This window comes from Pteropus alecto, unplaced genomic scaffold (assembly GCF_000325575.1).
Source record: "Pteropus alecto unplaced genomic scaffold, ASM32557v1 scaffold311, whole genome shotgun sequence".
Classification (NCBI taxonomy): domain Eukaryota; kingdom Metazoa; phylum Chordata; class Mammalia; order Chiroptera; family Pteropodidae; genus Pteropus; species Pteropus alecto.
This window is the reverse complement of record NW_006431916.1, coordinates 3,443,036-3,463,772: the sequence shown is the minus strand read 5'-3', so window position 1 is coordinate 3,463,772 and position 20,737 is coordinate 3,443,036. Positions and strand designations below refer to the sequence as shown.

The 20,737-nt window shown below is 36.1% G+C and overlaps 1 protein-coding gene across 1 annotated transcript in view; it reads right to left on the bottom strand.

Moving 5' to 3' along the window:
* ATP13A5 (ATPase 13A5) overlaps window positions 1–14,804 on the bottom strand; it is a 96,985-nt gene extending 82,181 nt beyond the window's left edge. The window contains exons 1-3 of the mRNA XM_006906196.1: window positions 14,742–14,804; window positions 918–1,091; window positions 70–216 (exon numbers count right to left, since the gene is read on the bottom strand). Of these exons, the coding sequence (XP_006906258.1) occupies window positions 70–216; window positions 918–1,091; window positions 14,742–14,804 (384 nt within the window). The remainder of the gene's footprint in view (window positions 1–69; window positions 217–917; window positions 1,092–14,741) is intronic.
* Between the last annotated feature and the right edge of the window lie 5,933 nt (window positions 14,805–20,737).

Sequence of the window (20,737 nt, the reverse complement as noted above, 5' to 3'; positions counted from 1 at the left end):
CGTCAAATAAACACATTACTCTTTTTTAGCAAAAACATACCATAACAATGTACCCTTAAAATCACTTACTTTTAATTCTGGTTTCAATACGGCGTGGTTTATGACAGAGTGGTGGTCAGCTACAAGGGATTCTTCCAAGTTCTTGTTTACGAGACACTTTAGTGTCGATAAGTAGAGGCAGATCACTTTCTTCCTCATGTATCTTTGAAACTCATCCTAGAAAAGACAATCCAACTCCTGAAATTCTGAAATTTAATTTAATAAGCCACTCTATCAACCAAATACGTGCCAAGGTCTTAACTAGTGGTTCTCAAAGTTTGGGCGGCAGACAAGAATATCAGCGTTATAGTAGAACTTGCTAAAAATTCAAATTCTCAGCCCCAGTCCAAACCTACTGAATCAGAAATTCTGGAAGTAGGGCCAGCAGTCTGTTTCTTGAAAAGCTCTCCAAGTGATTCTGATTTGCACTGAAATTTGAGAACCACTGTGCTAGGGAATAAAGAGAAAGATAGGCTTTGCAGGAAAACTTTATTTTCAGAAAATCATTTTTGTTTATTTTAAAAATGATATCTAGATGTTTGAAATGTCCAATTCCCCTTAAAATACATATTCCTTAAAAATTGAACAGTCATTTCCATGTTACATCTCTAAGGGTTATAACACCGACAACCACTGTTCGTGTAACGGTCAAGGGCAAAGCCAATTAATTTGACATAGTACAAATTTCCCCAGGCTGATATAGAGGAAATGTCCTTTATCTCTAGGTCAAAATAAAAGATAACAAATAGATCGCAGGGATAGTTTTTGCTATCTCCTATTTGAAGACAAGAGAACTCTTTAAATAAAGGAAAGTCTCCCCTCTGAAATACTGGCCAGTTGTTGGTTGTGTCACGAATGCAACACAAAAGGGCACGCACCGTTGTCCTTAGCAAAACAGTATCTGCTTCTTGCAAGGGGCATGGAGTACAGTTGGCCCACACCCTCCACTGGGGCCTCCAGTAGAACACCAGCAGAAGGACTCCACAGGTCAGCACAGATGCTGTAAGGCACAAGGCTCTGCGTAGATTCTGAGTCCGGTAACCAAACACCTCCTGGAAAGAAAATAAAATATCGCTCTTTTTTTTTTTCTCATAAATATATCATTTTGCTCCAAAAAACACAGTCTTTAGATGCAGGGGTTTTGGGAGAGAAATCTGGTTTTGGCTGGTTGAATCAGATTAATTGCTTACAGCTGTCAGCTGACGGAATAAAAAAAGGACTCATTTTACTACTCTGGCATATGGAAATAAAACATTAGACAGGAGGAGCAAGGAATGAGCAGACTTATTTGATTCTAAATAGTCTTAAGAGTCATCTCAGAATTTTATAAAATGCTTCAAATTTTCTACCAGATTTACTTTCTGTAGGTATAAGGTTTTTTAAAAGTTGTTAATATGAATTTATTGGAGGAAGATGATAAAATCATGATAGTTATGATTCACACATATATCTGGCTTTATTCACATTCAGCTTTGTTTTATAATAACATGATTGAGAAGGATTGAAAGTATAAATAAGTGTACTGCTTTCTAAACAAGTAGGATGATATAAATTAAGAGATTATCTGTGGACATGAAAACTTTCAAAGACAGCTTAAAGGTATTTACCCAGAGAGTAACATGCTGAAATAGTTCTACTTTTAATATGGGTTAGTTAATATTTGTCATAAATTAAATACAAACTTGAGATGTGGTTTTAGGGGAAAACAAATAGCCAAAAAAATATATTTGTTTATTTAAAGCCAATTTCTAGTTCCCATCTTCTACAATGAAGTTTCACAATACTGTTTTTTAAATTTCAAACACTAGATTCTTTTAGAAAATAAAATGGTAGTAACCAGGGGATGGGAGGTAGGGAATAAGATTGACGATATCTAAGGGTACAAACTTGTAACAAATACTAAAATAGCCTTAGAGACTTAATATACAGTATATTGAACCTAGATAATAACATGTATTATAAGTAATGTGATAAATCTCTTCATCAGTAACTGTATTACAATATATAAATATTTCAAAGTAACATACCTTAAATTCACAGAATGTTACATGTCAGATTTTCCAATTAAAAAAGAAAAAACTAGATTTTTTGTGTATTTGGAAGACCCAGAGGGATGCTGATTATGACATCATTACCATACTATATTTTTTATGTTTTTCTGTTATTGTTTTAGTTTTTTTTTTCTATGATTCTAAACTCCTGTGTCCAGATCACAGAGCTATATACTCTGTAAGAAAATAGGCTTTTATTGAGTTTCTATGGCACTTTCAAATGATAGAATCTTCTAAATTTTATGCCAGTTTAGATTATATTATAAGAAATCTCTTGGCTTAATTTTCTGGAAAAGTTTTCACCTTCAATATGGTTATTTTCATTATGTTTTTCTAATAAAGAACTCTGTGGTAGATCAAGATTTTAATAACAGTTGTTGAAAGTAATCCTTAAACATTGTAGAAAGGTCACAGTCTTAAGAAGAAAACATGTAAATTTGAGTCACCGCTCTGCTAGTTATCAGCTTTGTGACCTTAGGTAAGTCATTTCACCTCTAGGGAATCCCAATTCACTCTTCTACAAAGAAATTACAGGGTAGTTATGCTCAAATGTGACAATGTCTCTTTAAGTGCTCTGCAAAGTAATTACAGTTGTAAGAGTTCCTTTCCAAAGCTCCCCAAAATATCACCCACCTGAGGGGGAATGGTCGTTAAGTTTAGTAATGCAGCCACTGTATTTTGAAGTTATTAATGCTGAAGTTTAAATGTAACTTAGAAACATGTTTATTCTTCTTTCAAGCATATTTTCAGTTGGGTCTCCTTTCTATTTACTCTGATTCTATAAACCTGTTTTGCTTTTATTTGTTTATTTATTTGTAAATTCACTTATTTATAGTTTTATTAGACTCAAACAAAGGATATGCTAGTTCACATATTATGTCATAAATATTTATTCTTTAACTAAGTTATTTATGGGGGCTTATTGACAAAGCCCAAGTGTGTGCAAAATAGAAGCAGAACAGTTAGGAATTTCAATCCAATTTATAGCTAAAATGACATTTGTAAACAATTTTCCCTTTTTCTGTTTACTTACACACAACAATAATATTGGTAATTATAATTCTGATTCCCTTCAGTTCTTTTCTATACAATTTTTTTTTAATTAAAAAAAGAACTCACAATGCTGGCAAGGCTGCAATGAAATAACTACAGCCATATACTACAAATAACCTTATAAATTGAAATAATTCTTTAGGGAAAGCAAAGGGACAAACTGTATCAAGAATTATAAAGATGTTTCTATCTCTTGAATCATTAATTCCACACTTGGAAGTATACTCTAAGGAAATAAGACATAAAGTAGAAAGCATAATCTATAATAACAACGTTATTGAATGAACAAAATGATAGCTAATGGTTCCATAAGATGTGAAACATCAAAACAATGGGCTACTGAGAATCCATTAAAAACAAAATGTATGAAATCAATGTAGACACATGGGACATTGTGTGATATAATGTTAAATAAAGAACAAAGAACATATAGAATAGATGGAAAACATTATGAACTTTAACCCAACTATATCAATAATTACATTAAATGTAATTGACCTTAATACTATGATTCAAAACAAAGATTTTCAAACTAGGTAATAAAAGACTCACTACATGTTTATGAGAGACACATTTTACATATTTAAGAAGCAGAAATTAATTAATTAATTAATTGATTAATTAAAAGAAGTAACTATATTAAAAGGAGAAAGAAGGGGAAAATATACCACACAAAGACCAATAAAAGAAAATCAGCATGGCTATATTACTATCAGACAAAATAGACTTTAAGAAATATTACGAGAAAAAAGACGTTTTATAAACTAAAAGATCAACAGGAGACGTAACAATCCTAAATTGTTCTAAACTTATAAACATAGTTTCAAAATTTGTAAAGCAAAATTGATAGAACTTAGGTGCATTCTCTTCTTTGGAGATTTTAACATACCCTTCTCACTAACCGATAAGACAAGCAGACTCCGCCCCGCCAAAAAAAAATCAGTAAAAATTCAGAAAGTTTGAACCAGCCCATTAACTAAGTTGCCCTAATTACAGTAAGAGCCCCAAACTGGAGACAATCAAATGTACACCGACAGGAAAGAGATAAATTTCATGTTTTCATACAATAGAATACCACAAAACAATGAAAAAGAATGATGCACTCAACGTAGATGAATTTCACAGACTTTATACTGAGGAAATGAAGTACCATAAAGCAATGCACAATTCTACTTACATGAAGTCCAAAAGTGAGCAAAACTAATTAATGATAGAAGTCATTAAATTGCACAGCTAAGATCAGTGCCCTTTATTTATATAAACTTTTATAAATACACCCACTATATTTATGTATGTCAATAAAAAGTTTTAACAAGTAGAGTCAATTTGTTTATTAAACACTTTGCTCTAAGCAGGTAGAATGGATTTTAATTACTTTAGCAAGATTAGATTGAGAAAGAATAAATGGCAGTATGATATTAGAAATGAATTTTTTTTAAAGCAAGAGAAGGGATTTCTATGGGAAAATGGAGGTTTGGTTACCCAAGAAGACTGTAGCTGCTTCCTGGCCAGGATATAAAGAAGAACTGACTTCTATTAGATTAGAGGTAAAATCGCAACCCTAAGAACCGAGATAGGGGAAGAGTTTTCTGAGAACGACTTTGCTTATGGCTGAGTGCACCTCAATCAAAATGTGAGATTTTTTTTTTCCTGCCTGTTAAAAAATTAAGTAAGTAAAAAATAAATAAATAAATAAATAAATAAATAAATAAATAAGAACTTGTAAATGTCAGCATAACTTTCAGAAATGTGTAGCTCTTTGAGCAAAGATGAATAGAAGCACTGTTTTTCCTTCCTTGGTAAACCGGCCTCATTAACCTTGGCAAAATTCCTTTCTAGATCATTTCTCAGTGTTCCCAGAGGTTATTGTTGCCAGGTATGGGACTTGAGGTTTTGGCTAAAAGAATCACTACTTTCAACCGACTTTCCAAAGTTTGTGTGATTGAAGTTTATCACAGTGTGTGTTTCCATTTTGACCAGTTAATCTCAAGTATTTGATTGTTCTAAGTGATTGGTCTTCTTATGCAGTAAGAGTCACAGAGATTTCTCCTATTTACATATGGCTGGTGAAATCCACTAAGAAATGCAGAGTAGAGGAGGAAGCCAGGAACAATATTTTTATCATAAGAGGAAGGTAAGTAGAATCGAGAGGTCCTATAAATGTAAAGATACTGGGAACAGAAGTGAGAGGATCAGAATCTCAAATCCATCATACATGTTTCTTGTAATGAAGTGAGTTTTGTCACCTATTATCTATGTGACCTCAGGATTGAACTTCTCTCAGTTTCTATCTCCGTACTTAAGAGATATTAATAACACACACCTGGAAGAATAGTTGTAAAGATTAAATGAGAAGTGTAAGGTGTTAAGTACAAAGGGAGCTCTCAGTCAATGTCAGCAGGTGGTTTGATAATAGGTCAGTCAAAGGAGGAGAGAGGTAACTGTTCTAGTTTTGAATTGCAATATACTGAGTCAAGGTCGATAATGGAAACAGGTGAAGAACCCAGATCTGCCACCATCGGAGAGTTGAGTTGAATAGCACAAAGGATGTGCCCAACTTCACTGAAACTTGAATTGTATTCTCTCTAAGCAGTGATGTTCTCTCATTTTTTTGTTTCCTACAGAATTCTATGTTCTAGATACCAAGAGAGGTACCACAGCCCTAATGGTCTTTTTCTAGCCTCAGACCACAGAGCTTACATTAGGAGTAACAATGAAATATGCATAGGCCTTATGGCAGGGGTTGTTGCTTAAGGTCACAACTTAGAGCCCTATGCATGTCTATCAACAGAGCCTCTGTTTTTTATACCCCATCCCATTGCCTTCTGGAAGCTCTCATTTCTGTTTCTTATCCCATCACTTACTAGTTAACGTGATCACAGTAAATGATTTAAATTCACTGAACTTTAGATTCCTCCTGAGAAAACCGTGGTTGGTTTTAAAACTGAAATAGTCTGGCGTAGCAATTAAAAGCCGGGAATGTGGCATGAGAAAACCAAGTTTAAATCCTCAACCACTTAAACACAAAAATTACCTTGGGCAATCCACTTTACTTCTGATGACTCAATTTCCTCCTCTATAAATAAGAATAACAATAGCGATCTTCTAGGGTTACATGAGAAATTAATGAGATAATACATGCAAAGCATTTAACTCAGTTCCTGAAACATTTTGAGCACCCAATATGTACTAACAGTTAATATTAGCTTGAGTAATATATAGTTCAGCAAAATTTCAGTAACTTATAAGAGGCTAGTCCAATTGGAATCATTATGAAATGATTTGACAACTGGCAATATTTAGAACCAAATGTTATTTATTAAAACCATAAATTCTATATTTAAAAGTGATTGATCCAATGGGTTAAATGGAATTTTTGATTTTTCCAAAGTGCACAGATTTTCAAAATTGAAGTCAAACAGGCCAAAAGAAAGCTGCTCACTTTTGTGAAACTGAGAGACTTTAAGATAAACATGAAATTGATTCAAAGATTAACTAGATGTAGTAACTATATATATATATTATATATATATAACATATATATTATGTATATATGTATATGAGTGCATGCACACACGCACACACACACATGCACGCACACACACAACCCGGCACAGTCATTCTTCACTTGTACAAGAGGAAAACAGTGTAAGAAAACATCCTCCCTCTGATGTTACGTAATGTAACCTTGTATATGTTACTTAACTAAGTCGCAATTTCCTCAGCTAAGTGAGTATCTGAGTGACTAGCTCATAGAGATTAAGTGAGAACATATATGAAGTTTTAGCACGTAAATGGCACCTTTTAAGTTATTTTCCTTTCTTTCTTTTCTTTTTAAGTAGCTCCCACAGTTGTCATTAAAAATAGCACCAATAGGCTAAATTCCTCAGGAAAAAAGAATTATAGGATACATCTTCATCTAAACATGGTTTCTTCCCCAAATTCTCTTTTGGGGATCCTCTTAGTCATATGGAACCATCCCTGAGGTCTCCACCTGTCCCAGTTCCTGAATTTTCATCGCATCTGGAGGACTAGTGCTTATGCACAACTGGTCTTGTGAAAAGGTCCTTTTTAGTTTTTGTAAATCCTTTTATTCTTATGTTCATCGTTCATGTTTTTATCCATTGGAAATATTTGTTGTGTACCCACCATGCACAGACACAGTACTGTGTATGTGTCAAATCCTTGGAATGAGTATACTGGGTTATAGTTCATAACACTTTTATTTACTCAAACGAAGATTCTCACAGTACAAAGTTATACATTTATTTACTCAACCAAGACGTAACATAAATAACTTTCAGAATTACAATTACCTTCTGTGAATGGCAATGCCAGTTTTTTGCTATGACACGTTAGTCTTTTCCATGGGTGAGAAGTTCCAATAACCTTAGAAAGTTAGCTTTTTCTATGTAAGCAACAAATTTCAGTTCCTTGAATCATGGCCAAGGAGCTCTCTCTGTATCCATTCATGAGACTAGAATTCATCATGTTTTATCTTCCTTTTTTTCAAACAACAATCACAGCTCCAAGTTTCTATTCATTATTCACAATCTACTCCTTGTTGTCTTTATCTGGACATGCCAAATTGTGTTCTTTTATGTGTGAGATAGGAGGGCATTCTTAAAAACTCTGATCTCTTATCTCTAACTCTGCTGTGTTTCAAGGTTCTGTTCTTTAATGTGAAAATAATATTGTGTCTATTGATAGATTGTGTTAATGTAGTGGTCACTGTTCTTCACCCTCTATCACTGGTTTGATTTGGCCACATGTGGTAATTTATGCTAGTTATCACTAACAACCAAGCACTGTTAATTAGTTTTCTATATTTTGCCCTGCATTCATACCATGGAGTGCCCTTTGAATTGAATAAAATGTTTTAAGTCACTTCTATTTTTGTCTACATTTGACAATAAGAGGTAGCTTTTCTAGCATGGTGATTCTTGTGGGTTCCTAGACCTAATTCCAACTACATATGTGTGTGTTGGGGAGGGAGGGTGCTTCCCACACAACACCATATAATTCTTGGATACCACCTGGATGTTCTATAATTCAACTCAATTCTGACACTGTCTTATTGAAGATAGCATCAGATTCCACAGGTTGAAGGCTCAGTCCTATAAGACTACCTTCTTCCCAACTCCAGACACCAGACACAAGTCCAGGTTGTCATCTATACTTCTGACCATGTGGCTATACATTGGAGTTTCCCACGACCCCCTCCTTCGGTTTGATTAATTTGCTAGAACAGCTCACAGAACTCAGAGAACCATTTCATTTACTAGATTACTGGTTTATTATAAAAGAATATAACTCAGCAAAAGCCAGATGGAAGAGATGCATAGGGCAAAGTATGGTAAAAAGCATGGAGCTTCTGTGCCCTCTCCGGGAGCACTATGCTTTCAGCACCTCCACACGTTCACCAACCAGAAAGCTCTTCGAACCTCATCCTTTTGAGTTTTTATGGAGGCTTCAGTACATAGGCATGATTGATCAATCATTAACCTATGGCTACTGATTCAACTTCCAGCCTTTCTCTCCTCCCTGGAGTTCAGAGCAATGGGACTGAAAATTCCGACCCTCCAATCATGTGATTCGCTCTCCTGGAAACCAGTCTCCATTTTTAGGTGCAGCCCAAAAGTCACCTTATGAACATAACAAAAGACACCTTTGTTGTTCTCATCACTTAAGAAATTTGAAGGATTTTAGGAGCTCTATGCCAGAAATGGAGATGAAGATCAAATATATATTTCTTTTTATGAATCATAATATCACAGTGACTATAGTTAATAACACTGTGTTTTATCATTGAAAATTGCTAAGAGAATAGATCTTAAAATTTTTCATCACAAAGCAAAAGAATATAGTAACTATGTGTGGTTATGGATGATAACTAGACTTATTCTGGTGATCATTTTACAAAATATACAAATGTTGAATCATTATATTGTACACTTGAAACCAGTATAAAGTTATATGTAGTTATATCTCAATAAAAAAAACCCCTAATCTTTCTTGAGTGCTTATTTAGGTGCCATTTAGTTTTCACAACAACCGTATAAAATAAACATTATTATTTATTAAAATAGGTATTATTAATTATATTTATAAATTACTATTTGTAGGTCAAAAAATTGAGTCTTGGACATATTCAAAATAATTATTGAAATAATCCAACCTATTAAATTTTCCCCTTGTGCTTCTTTCTGTAGTAAGAAAAGCCTTTCATTCTTTAGCAATGTGAATCTAAACCTAATACCAATAAGATAAACATATTATCACTCTCGGCTATAGGCATTCCCATAAAGTCAAATGGACTATAACAAGAGTATTAAAATGTGATCTTTCTAGAAGTAAAAGTGAAACTAAGGATGCTTGTTTGATGAGGCTAATGGAGGGAGAGCAGTAAATATGGATGATGCATGCATCTCAAAACAATGAGATGCATGGTTTGATTAGCAAAGACAATTTCTGGTACTAGAATTTGCCCTAGACCAAAGACATGGGAACACATGTATATTCTGCTGAAGTTTATTCATGAAATAAAAGCATAATTACACAAGAGTGATGTCTCAGAGATTGTTTTGTTCGAAACCTTCTCCGAAAAAATATCTGTATGCCATATTTCACAGATGAGCATTTCTTGTATGATTAAGACAGGCTGCTCATTACTTACAGGGCTGTGCCTTCCCTTGTTGGACAGCTGTGATGATAGTGTATTAGTTTGCTATTATTTCATAATAAATTTAGAGGCTTAAAATAACACAAATTAATTATCTCACAGTATCTGTGGGTTAGAAGTCTCATTAGCTGGGTTCTCTACTCAACGTCTCACAAGACTGAAATCAGAGTGTCACCTTGGCTATGGTCCTTCTGGAGATCAAGGACCTCTTTCAAGGTCTCATGGTTTTGGGTAGGATTCCATTGCTCGTAGCTTTAGGACATAGGCCCCCATTCTCTTGCTGGTTGTCAGCCAGAAGCTGCTCTCAGTTCTCAGTGCTCAGAGACTGCTCAGAGTTCCTTGCACATTGAACCTTCCATCTCCAAAGATGTAATGGACAATCTCCCTTGCACCAAATCCCTCTCATTATTTAAACCTCTCTGACTTCAGGAAGGGCCCAGTCTCTTTTCTAGGATCACCTGATTAGGTCAGGCTCACCCAGATAGTCATCTTTTTGTTGAACTCATCTGAATCCATTGATTATATTTGTAAAAACCCTTCTTGTCATATAACAGAATATAATCACAGGACTTATAGCTCATATAGTCCCCCCCTCCCCTCAACTGGTGGGAATCATACAAGGACAAAGTGTCATGTTAAGATTCTGCCACCACAGATGGTTAGAAAGTTCTTCCATAAAGAAAATAAATTAGGCTGGAATCTTCCAAATTCTACTCTGTTCTTCATATCAGCCACTCAACTATTGGAAGACAACCGTCATGATTGTTCTTTGGGAAACTGTTCCCAGCATCTTTTAAACAAGCTCTCGTTTGTGATATCTAGATATCCTTTCAAAAACACTACACTTCTTGTATGAATCCTGTGATTAAATAAAACTTCCAAGAGATTTTCTAAATAATACAGATTATAGCAGAACTATTATTTCTTTTGTTTTGCAAAACAGACTTCTATTAAGACATCCAAGGACTAATTTTTTACAGTGATATCATATTGACAACTAAAATGCAGTCATAACTAAATAAAACACTTCAATTGCTTTTTCATGAATATCTACTAAGCCCAAGTCATTGATACCCTTACCTTGTATTTTGATAAAAACTTAAAAACTCGAGGCCTAATACACAGATTAGGAGTACTAATGTACCGAGGCCCAATGCATTGCATTTTGCCAATTTCTCTTTTACAGTTCCGCCTAGAGAACATTTTGAATCTTGATTCTGTCACCTGTATTGTTATCCCTCCTTCATAATGAGGTGTCATTTGAAGATTAGCTATTTTGCTTCCATCTAAGCTATTAATATAAATTTGACTGAAGACAGGAGAAAGCCAAGGATTTACTTTTTCATTTTTGATTTTAATCTTTTGAGTGTTTTTTTTTTATTTGTCCTTTAATGGAAGATGAGGAGTATATAAATTGTTTAAAATAATTCAGATATTCAAAGTTCCTGACTTTTCTTACCAACTCTTCACATATTATTTGTTTTTATAATGGTAAACTTCAAACAATTATTATTATCCAAGTTTAATCAAAGAAAGGAATGCTTGGGCTTTGCAACTGATATGAATAAAGCAGCACTTCTATCTCAGAGGCAGAATCGAGAACATCTCTGGAAAATAAATACAGCAAGTGTGGCCAGATATGACCTCGAAACAGGGGCTGATATGAGCACAGTGTGCCTTCAGATGTGCTGAGAGATATGACTTCTTTTTCTTTTTCAGAAGGGTAATAATGATAACAATAACTTTCATTCATTGAAAACATTGGGAACTTCGCATGCTTTCTTATGGTGTTTCCCTAGAATAGTAGCCATGAAAAAATCTTCACACACACAAACGTGAAAGATTTCATGCATACATAAGTGGAGCACACTATCTTGCTCCTTTTAGAGATTAAGAAAGAACTATAATACTATATTAAAGATTCTAAGAGGCCCTGCTATTATCACCTAGTGTTTCTCAAATCTAGTTGTTAGGAATAAAAGGAGATGTTTTTATACAATACTTATTAATATTATCTTATGGAAGATATTTTTTGGAAAGTTTGTATTATCTCATTTAATTCTCACCACAATTCTTAATTGTAGGTATTATTATTCACATTTCACAAGTGACTCTGAGAGGTTAAATAACATGCCTAAGAAAACCACAATTCAAACTCAAGTCCACCTAAGCCAAATCATGTTCCCTTAGGCACTGAGCTACACAGCCCGAAGGCTCCATGCTCATTTAAGGTCTGGTGATGTAAAGAATCTTTTGATATTAGTGAAGCTGTGAGTCTTGAGAAGACCTCAGGAAAAGATAAGAAAAGCTGACTGTGATTGGACAAGATGATGAAATGTGTAGGCAGGGCAAATTTTTAGGGAAAAGACACGTTTTTTGGGGGTGTGAGTGAGGAAAAACAATAAAGACTGGAACAGTGAAAGTATATATCACACAGGCTGTGAGAGTGACATGAAATACTGTTTGTCAAGTGCCTAGTACCATGCCTGGCATAGTATTAGCTGTTACCCCTCCTAGAGGAGTTAGATCCAGAGCCCAAGAGACAAGAATAACAACTAGCTTCAACTCTGGAGGCTAGTTCAATGCCTTATATCCATGTTGAGCTCAGCAAAATGACCCGAGCTACACTTAAATAATCTCACAGGCCCACTCCATCTGCTTAGGTTCTTTGTGGGTATTTGATGGAACGAATTTATTATTTACTCAAATACTGCATAGCTTTCACTTCAAACTATCTCGCGTAATCACAAATGATTGTTCACTTGAAATGATGAATGCTGGTAGAAATCAGATTGGGCCATGGAGAACCTTTGGGAAAGTAAAAACAAGTAGAAAAGGGTTGTAAAAGTCACAGACTGACAGCCCCCAAAAGACCATGCCCAGGTTTAGTTTGGCCTACTGATTATTAAAAAAAAAAAAAAAAAATTGTTTCCAAAATGCATAATAAGGATATTTTACATAGGCAATAGATATCTGGCTTCACTTCCTTTTCAAACTCTAAAGACCTGAGAGCAACTGGGCCTGTTGACTTGCAAGACAGCAGTTGCCTGGAGCTTCCTCTTAGTTTGTGCATATAGGTGACCCCTGTTCCCTCCAGGCCTGCCTAACTCCCTGAATATTCAAATCCATCTGAATAGTATCTGTATCTGTGCTCTGCCCGAGAGCTCCTGAATGAGATTTATGAAGGAGAAATCTACAGCCGTCTCCCCTTCCCCAGCATGCCCTGACAACAGTGACAACATGATAGAAGCAAAGTGGAATCCTAATAGAGTTCTTTTGGTGGATGTGTCTAGAAGTGTTTGATTACCAACAAAAAAAGAAAACTAGGATGCCTGGCCTATTATTTAATGCTTTGATATCCAAGCCCCCTCTGTGATTAAAAGAATTAAAATATTAGGCTATAAACTTTATAAATCCAGCACTTAATCAGAGAAAAACAAAGAGTAACCAAAGATTTTTATGAACACCCATCTACATATTGAAAAAAACATCAGAACTGGCACAATGTCGTTTGGCAGTGAACACAAGTGAGTAGATTTTCATTCTTTGAATCCCTTCAGTCTGAAGATTTTAAAGCACCTCACCATTGTCAAGATCAGTGTGATACAATAATGCAAGCCACTGCTGTAAGCCACATTTGTAATTTAAATTTCCCAGCAGCCACATTAAGGAAGTAATGCAAGTGAAATTAATTTTCATAATATATTTTATTTAACCCAACAAATCCAAAACATTGCCATTTCAATGTTTTGAAATGTAACCAATATAAAAATTATTGAAATAGTTTACCCTTCTTTTTACTAAATCTTCAAAATCCTGTGTGTATTTTACCCTACAATGCATTTTATTTCGAGCTAGCTAGTTTCCTAGTGCTCAAAACCCACATGTGGCCTGGGCTGCCACATTGGACAATGTAGCTGTAGATGAAATCAATTATTTTCCTTAGTTTAACAAACAAAGGTAGGTGGAGAGAGGACAGGTATGGATTTCCCACAGAATTCATAAGGAACTGGGGAGGCCAGGCAGGAAACTGACACCCTTCTGATATATGAACCTTATCCTCTGAATTCCTTTCTGCCCTCCAGGACACCTTCTCTGTCCCTTCCCCCCCTCTCTCCGTCTCACTTTCTCATTGCTTAACTACAGGCACTATTACAGTGTAAACAGCTTGAGGTGTGAAGGCTGAAGGAATGAGTTGGATTCCCAGTCTGTTACTTAACCTCTCTGGTTTCAGATTTCTTTTCTATGAAATAGGATTAATTTCTTCACTGAGTTCTCTGAGGATCAAATAAAATCATAAAGGTAAACTCGTCAACACCAAATAGACACTGTAGAAGTTTTCGAGATCTCAATGATTATTTTTCAAGATTTATATGTGTTTAGTGGAAGAGGCAGCAGGGAAACAATTGGAGAAATAAGAACTTAAAAAAAAAAATGTGCTCAATCTCAGGCCACATTCTATTCCTTCTTCAGTACTTGGTGCTCAAAACCTCTCTATACTCCTAGCATGACTTCAGCCCAAAGTACACTGAGTCTAAGTCATACAGACACACCAAAGACATTAGGAAAAAAAAAGTTTCAGTTTTCACCTGAGTTTGTCCAATTACATGGAGACCCAGATGATAAGGAGACCACCTCAACGAGCACCAGGTGGGAATGTACCTGATTACTCTGAAAAATATCTGAGGAGGAAGCTTCAAGCAGTCCAGTGCATGTGAGGATGGCAAAAACTCCATTGCCTAGAAGACACACTTCCTTAGCCCCTACAGTTCCCCCACTATAAAACTGTGCCCCGGGATCTCAAGGAGCCTTATCAGACTAAACTTCTCCAGGTCCTAAAGCCAGCAACACCTCAGTAGTCCCTGCCCACAGCTTCTGTTAATTTTGAGAATTAATAAAAACAAGGGAAGACTCACCAGTTCATTCTCCTCTCCTTGGTTGAGCAAAGCCTGATGGTCCTTTTTACTTTTCTCCTCCATCTAAACTGGACCTCCTGCCTATTTCCTTGGGGAAAATGTCAAAACCACTGAGGCTTATGTACACTCGGAATAGTCACTGCTTGTCATTGCAGTTCTTAGGTGTTTAAACTCTCTCAGCACCTCCCTCGCCTATTAGGCTAACAAAGAAAAGAGAGGAAATACTCTCCCCAGCCACCGGATTGGTCTGTTAATCTATCTGCTTATTGTTTTTTTTTTTTACTATTTATTTGCTGAGCTAGATGTGAGTACCTCTAGACTTAAGTTTTTGAACTAGAAAGACAGATCATTTCTTTGCCGTCTGTAAATATCTCAGCCAATAAATGGTAATGACTAGTTTGCTAAAACCCTGTGACAATAGGATTAACTAGTGAGAAATTAATGAAAACACCGTAGACTTTGAAAAAGTAATGGGCGTAGTGGGGGTGACAATGAGAATTGAAAGAAGAAAGGTTGTATCATGACTGAGAATATAGGAATCATTTTGGAATGAGAAAAATCTAAATTCTAATCCCTGCTCTACTGATGACCTTGGACAAAAAACTTAAAATCTGAATTTTAGGTTTTTTTATGTCAATAATAATTATAGAGTTGACATGAGGATCTAAGATGATATTTGTAAAAGATCAACTACAGCTCCCTTCACACTCGATAAGAGATGGATAATCATTATCATCATAATCATAACACTAATCAAGAAGAGACAAGTTTTAAATAGTAAACTATAATAATAATAATTTGATTCCTTTCACTTTTCTTTTTTAATTTACAAAAAGTTTTCAGACAAGTAAAGTATGTGGAGGGAGGTACAGCTAAGAAGGCTAAAGATTGAAGATGTCATCTAAATTTCCACAATTGTATAATCACCATTATACTGGATATTTAATTTGATATTTTTATCAAAAAATGGGTATACTGTGGTCCATTCAAGAGCTGGTTAATTTGTTCAATGTTATTGCATCCAGTTCACTGAACAAAATTCTTGCTACTTTGAAACCAATGTACTGTATACTTGAAACAAATAAAATAAAATTGAAAAAAAAATCTTGCCACTTTGACCATGGAGGAAAATTTACTAGGAATTGAGATTACTAGAGGATAATACCTGTCTTTTTCAACTGCCTGACACAGTCATTGTTTGCCTTGAAGGTGAGCCCGTGCCCACCTTAAAGTTCAGGACAGGTCAACTTGCTCTCCGGCCCAGAAGGAAGTATTTGATGAGAAAAAAACAAACAATAATAGCTTTTCATGCCAGAGAGGCTACTGAGGTGCCCGTAACTAAAGAAATATATGCCATCACAAATGTTCATTTTAAGTAGCACCAATCTAAAGCAGAGCTCAGATTTGGAGATAAGAGTCTTGGATTTTAGCAAAGTCTAATTAAAGACTTGAGAGGCTGTCATCATTCACTTCTTAACAATCAACTACTCGCTAATATTTTTGCTAAAAGAATACTTATTTTGTCTAGGCAGAATGACTTAAGATAAAAGCACCAAGGACGAGTCATGATTTGACTAAGAGTGGGCATGTTATTCAGTTCTCAACAATAAAATACAAAGGAAAGATAGCTGGGGTAGGGGTCTTCTGAGAAAGATTATCCTGTTGATGAAAGAGAGAACTTTTTTCCTATTCTATCTTTTGTTCCTTTCTTCAAGAGTGATGTGTGGTGATGAAATGCTTGGAGCAAGACAGTCATCTTTAGATCTTGAGGGGGATTAAAATCACCATGTTAATAGAGAAAAAGATAAAAGAGCTTAGATTCTAACACCACTGAGCCATGGACCTAAGCCTGGGACTATCTAGCTCTACACATTTTATTAAGTATATAATAATTGTTCTTAATAAAGCCACTGTCATTTGCAGTTTCTATTACTTATAGCCCAAAGATACAAAATATAACATTCACAGCAACTTTGATTAACTTTTTATTCAGCAATCATATCTCGAACAGCAGATGTTCCAGATACTATGCTAGGCCCCTTGGATTTAGTAGGGCAAAGGAGAGTCACTACCCGGGGGAGTTTACAGTTATCTGGGAGAGACAGACAAGTAAACAGCTTCTTAAATAGAAGGACATCGAACTCAGACTTAATGAGATAAGAAGAGCTTTCTAAAAGAAGTGACATTTATGCTGACATCCCAAAGATGAGAAGTTAACCAGGTGGAAGGAATGGTGAGCACACTCTAGGCCAGAGAAGAGAATGGAATATATGAAAAGGCTCAAGAAGGGTGAGAAATTTAGGAGTATTGGGGGTTTCAAGAGAAATTAAAAAGAAGAGGATAGAAGAAGGAGGAGGAATGTTGAGCCATGAGTTGGAATATAAACTGAGATGTGCCCAGCCATAACGAGCTTGTAAACCAAGTCAAACTGGTTGATCCATTCTTTGGCTGATATGTATATTCTCTTTGTATGTGGCAAAAGGACTCTCTACTAGCCAAGATCTGAGACCTCAGCTTCTTCCTACTAATAAACATTCCTTCAGTTCAACATAAAATCTTCTAATAATCGCAACTGTTCACAAATGCCATCGAGATAATGAGCTTCCGGGCGCCAGAAGTGTGTATACTGACATTTGGCCTATTCATCATAGAGATAATTAAGTCATCAGTTCAAAGTTTGTATTAGATAATCTTGAGGGTCTGTAAATGCTGAACATTTGCTTTAGCCACCAGAGGACATGTTTCCTGGAGAAAATAATCACTTCTATTTTAAAGCCTACCTCTTGGAGGATCTGCAACAGATTCTAAAGCTTAAAGGATCTAGTGTCAGATGCCCATAAGTAAGATAGAGCCAGTCACACCTCTCTGCCTTAGCCAGGCCCTTGAAGGCACCCCTCACCCCCGGCCCCCTATAGAAGAGTCACCTATAGTATTTATGTATGTAGCAAGGAAGTAACGTAGGAGCAGGAGTCGAGGAGGAAGATGAAAGGGTGTCTTGTGGGAGAAGCAGCCTCAGCCTTTTGGTGGGAGTAGCATCCTCCAGGCTGTGAACTCACTAAAGACAGGATTAATGTCTGATTCACTCCCTTCTTCATCCCTAAACCTGCTAACGCCCACCAGGATTCTGAAGAATTTATAATCCCTCCACAAACCAAGTCTTAGAACTTTAAAGGCCTTTTCCATCTAGAGTGAGCTAGAGGAAGTAAATGGTTGAGAGAGCATCTCATCAACCCCCACAATCTCTGATTCAAAACACAATTTCCAGAAAACAAAAAAGAAACACAAAGATAGAAAAGAGGTTTCCTCAAAGCTGCACAGCAAAATAATGGCAGATCCAGGACTCAGAGCTGAGTTTCCCATCTCTAGTCTAGCTTATTTTCACCAGGAAATATGACCTCTTCTCCTGCTATAATTTCTCTAGAACTCTGCTCTGATCCTGGAAAGGTAAAGAATGGGAAGCAGAGGGGTGGGTGGGTGGGGATTATATAGATTAGGAAAAAGGGGCATGTCTCTACCTCTAGTCCAAGAGACTAATATATAAAAAGGCAAGAGACTTGGTGGAGTGTATTTGAACCACGCCTAACTCTCCTACTTGGCAGGGAAAGATTCCCTATTCCCACTTCCCCTTGACATAAAGGAGAAACTAATTCAGATTTGCATGTCTATCTAGATGTCAAAGCTCTCTTGGTGTTTTCTTTACTGACCACTGGAGCCTTACTAGAGATTTCCATTTCACAAATATTGCTGAACATCTACATGGGCAAGACTGTTAAGGTAAGCTGACTGCTATGCCAACAATAAACGATAACAATTTTCAGAGATTTAACATAGTAGAAATGTGGGTCTAAGCTGTGATTATTGGCAGGGCATTGGTGGAGCAGCAGAAGAAGGTGAAAAGTAGAGTGAAAAATAAAACTGAGTCACTGTGGTCAAGCTGCTAAATTATTAACATCAAGTGGGCTGAGACACAAAACAGTGTTTATTTTTTGTTTTAACTAATACTGAAAACTTAAACTTTTGAACTTTCCAGTCCTACATTAATACCTGGATGTACATCACTGTGTTATGTGTTAATGTCTGGACATACATCAAACCAGCAATTAACCATCTGAATGACCTCAAAAAGAAAATGGTCCATTGTCTACACCACTGAACATCTGATGAATACTATTGGACATCTGATGAAAACCATCTTGGACCAATCTAGGGGCTAAGAATGCAGAACTGATTCTTCTCAAGAATGTACTTTTCTTCCTCCTTCAGAAAATTACCCTGTTGTGTTTATGGTTTGCAAATCCTAAGATCCTGGAATAAATTTTCATCATCTATTTCTAGCCAAAGCCTCCTGACTCTTTTTGAATACCTTTTACAAGGGGAGGGAGGCCTCCTTTAAGCAGTGATTCAGAGGCCCAGGGTCCTTCCATTTTGTGTCTCCACTATCTTCAACATGTGGCTTTGGAGCTGCTATGACTGCATGAAAAGGGGATCACATGAAAGATAAGCAAGGAAAATTTTTATGGACCAATCCTAGAAGAGATACTATGTACTTGTGCTAGAAGAGAGGCTATAACTCAGTCAGATGATCACACCTAGCTGCAAAGGTTACTAGGAAATGTGGTCCACTTATGTGTTAGGAGGAAGAGGAAATGAATTTTGTGCTCATCTAGCAGTCTCTCCACATAGGCCCTATGATCTCAGTGAGGGGTAAAGAGATGGATCAGATTAGATCCTTATCCTTAGAGGATCAGAGTCTGGTGAAAAAGGCAAAACCACGCAGAGGTGACTACAGGATGGAAAAGAGGAAGGCCTGGATGATGGCAAACTAAGGAGGAGTATATCTGAGGGACTGGCCACAAGAACAAATCTACATAGACTGTCAGCCTTATGGCTTTTGGGCTGAGCACTTAGTAAATGCCAGCAAGAATGACTCAGGTGTTAACTATGTGCGTCAGGTAAGTAATCAACTGGAGTCTGACTAATGGCCAAAAAAAGGAAAAAGAAAAAAAAATGCCTGGTACTATCGGATCAATACATTTGTGAACACTAAACTCACATCTCTGCTCTCCTCACTGCTATTGAAAATGCTGATGACCGTTGAGCCCAGTAAAGGATGCTGAACAGAAAAGGAAAGGCATTTCTGAAATCGATGTTGCTTCTGCTCTAAGAACAGGGGTTCAATTACATTTGTCAACTCAAGAGGCCTCCCCAGGAAGAAAAAAACTGGGGTGAGGTGGGATGATTACAAAGATAAGGAATGGATTTAGGTATTCCAGAGTGAGCTGGATCCCAAGATCTATCCTAAGAATATAAACCTCTAAATTGATGTCCTGAAGCTAGTTGATTTCTTACTAATCAATTCCAGATGATCTAACCCAGTTGGAGAGATGGGGATTCTTTTAAGAAATTCAGACCTAAACATGGTCCAGAATCAGTTTTTCTTTCTTTTTTTTTTTTAATCTGAAGGATGAACTAGATTGAATATCTTAAGGAGTGGTGTTTTTGTTTTGTTTTGTTTTGCTTTGCTTTGTTTTGCATAAATTTTCAACTAGCTTCAAGAATACAAGATGTTAAGCACCATTCTATATTTTTCCCTTTGGCTGGTGGCAATATTTTCCCCATTGAACTTAGCCAGCAGGTGATTGTTTTGTCAAGAATGCAGTACTTAGAGCTCTAACAAAGAATAGGTATAAATGGGCTCACATGAAGGAATAGAAGACTATATTATTGTAAAAAGATTTCTTCCCACCTGAGTTTCTTTCCACCAGGGACAGCTTTTATAATATGAGGTAGAGAATGCATAGGACTTCCAAAGGAAATATACCACAAAATGTTCTGTCAACACTGCAGTAGTTGGTAGAAGAGTCTTTATAGGAACAAGTGCAAGATAACACATTTAGGAAAATTATCTGTTATTCTTTTGGGATTACAGTTCCTAAACCTGATTTATCATCAGAATCGCCTGGAGAGCTTGAAAAGTTACAGCTTCCCAGGACCTA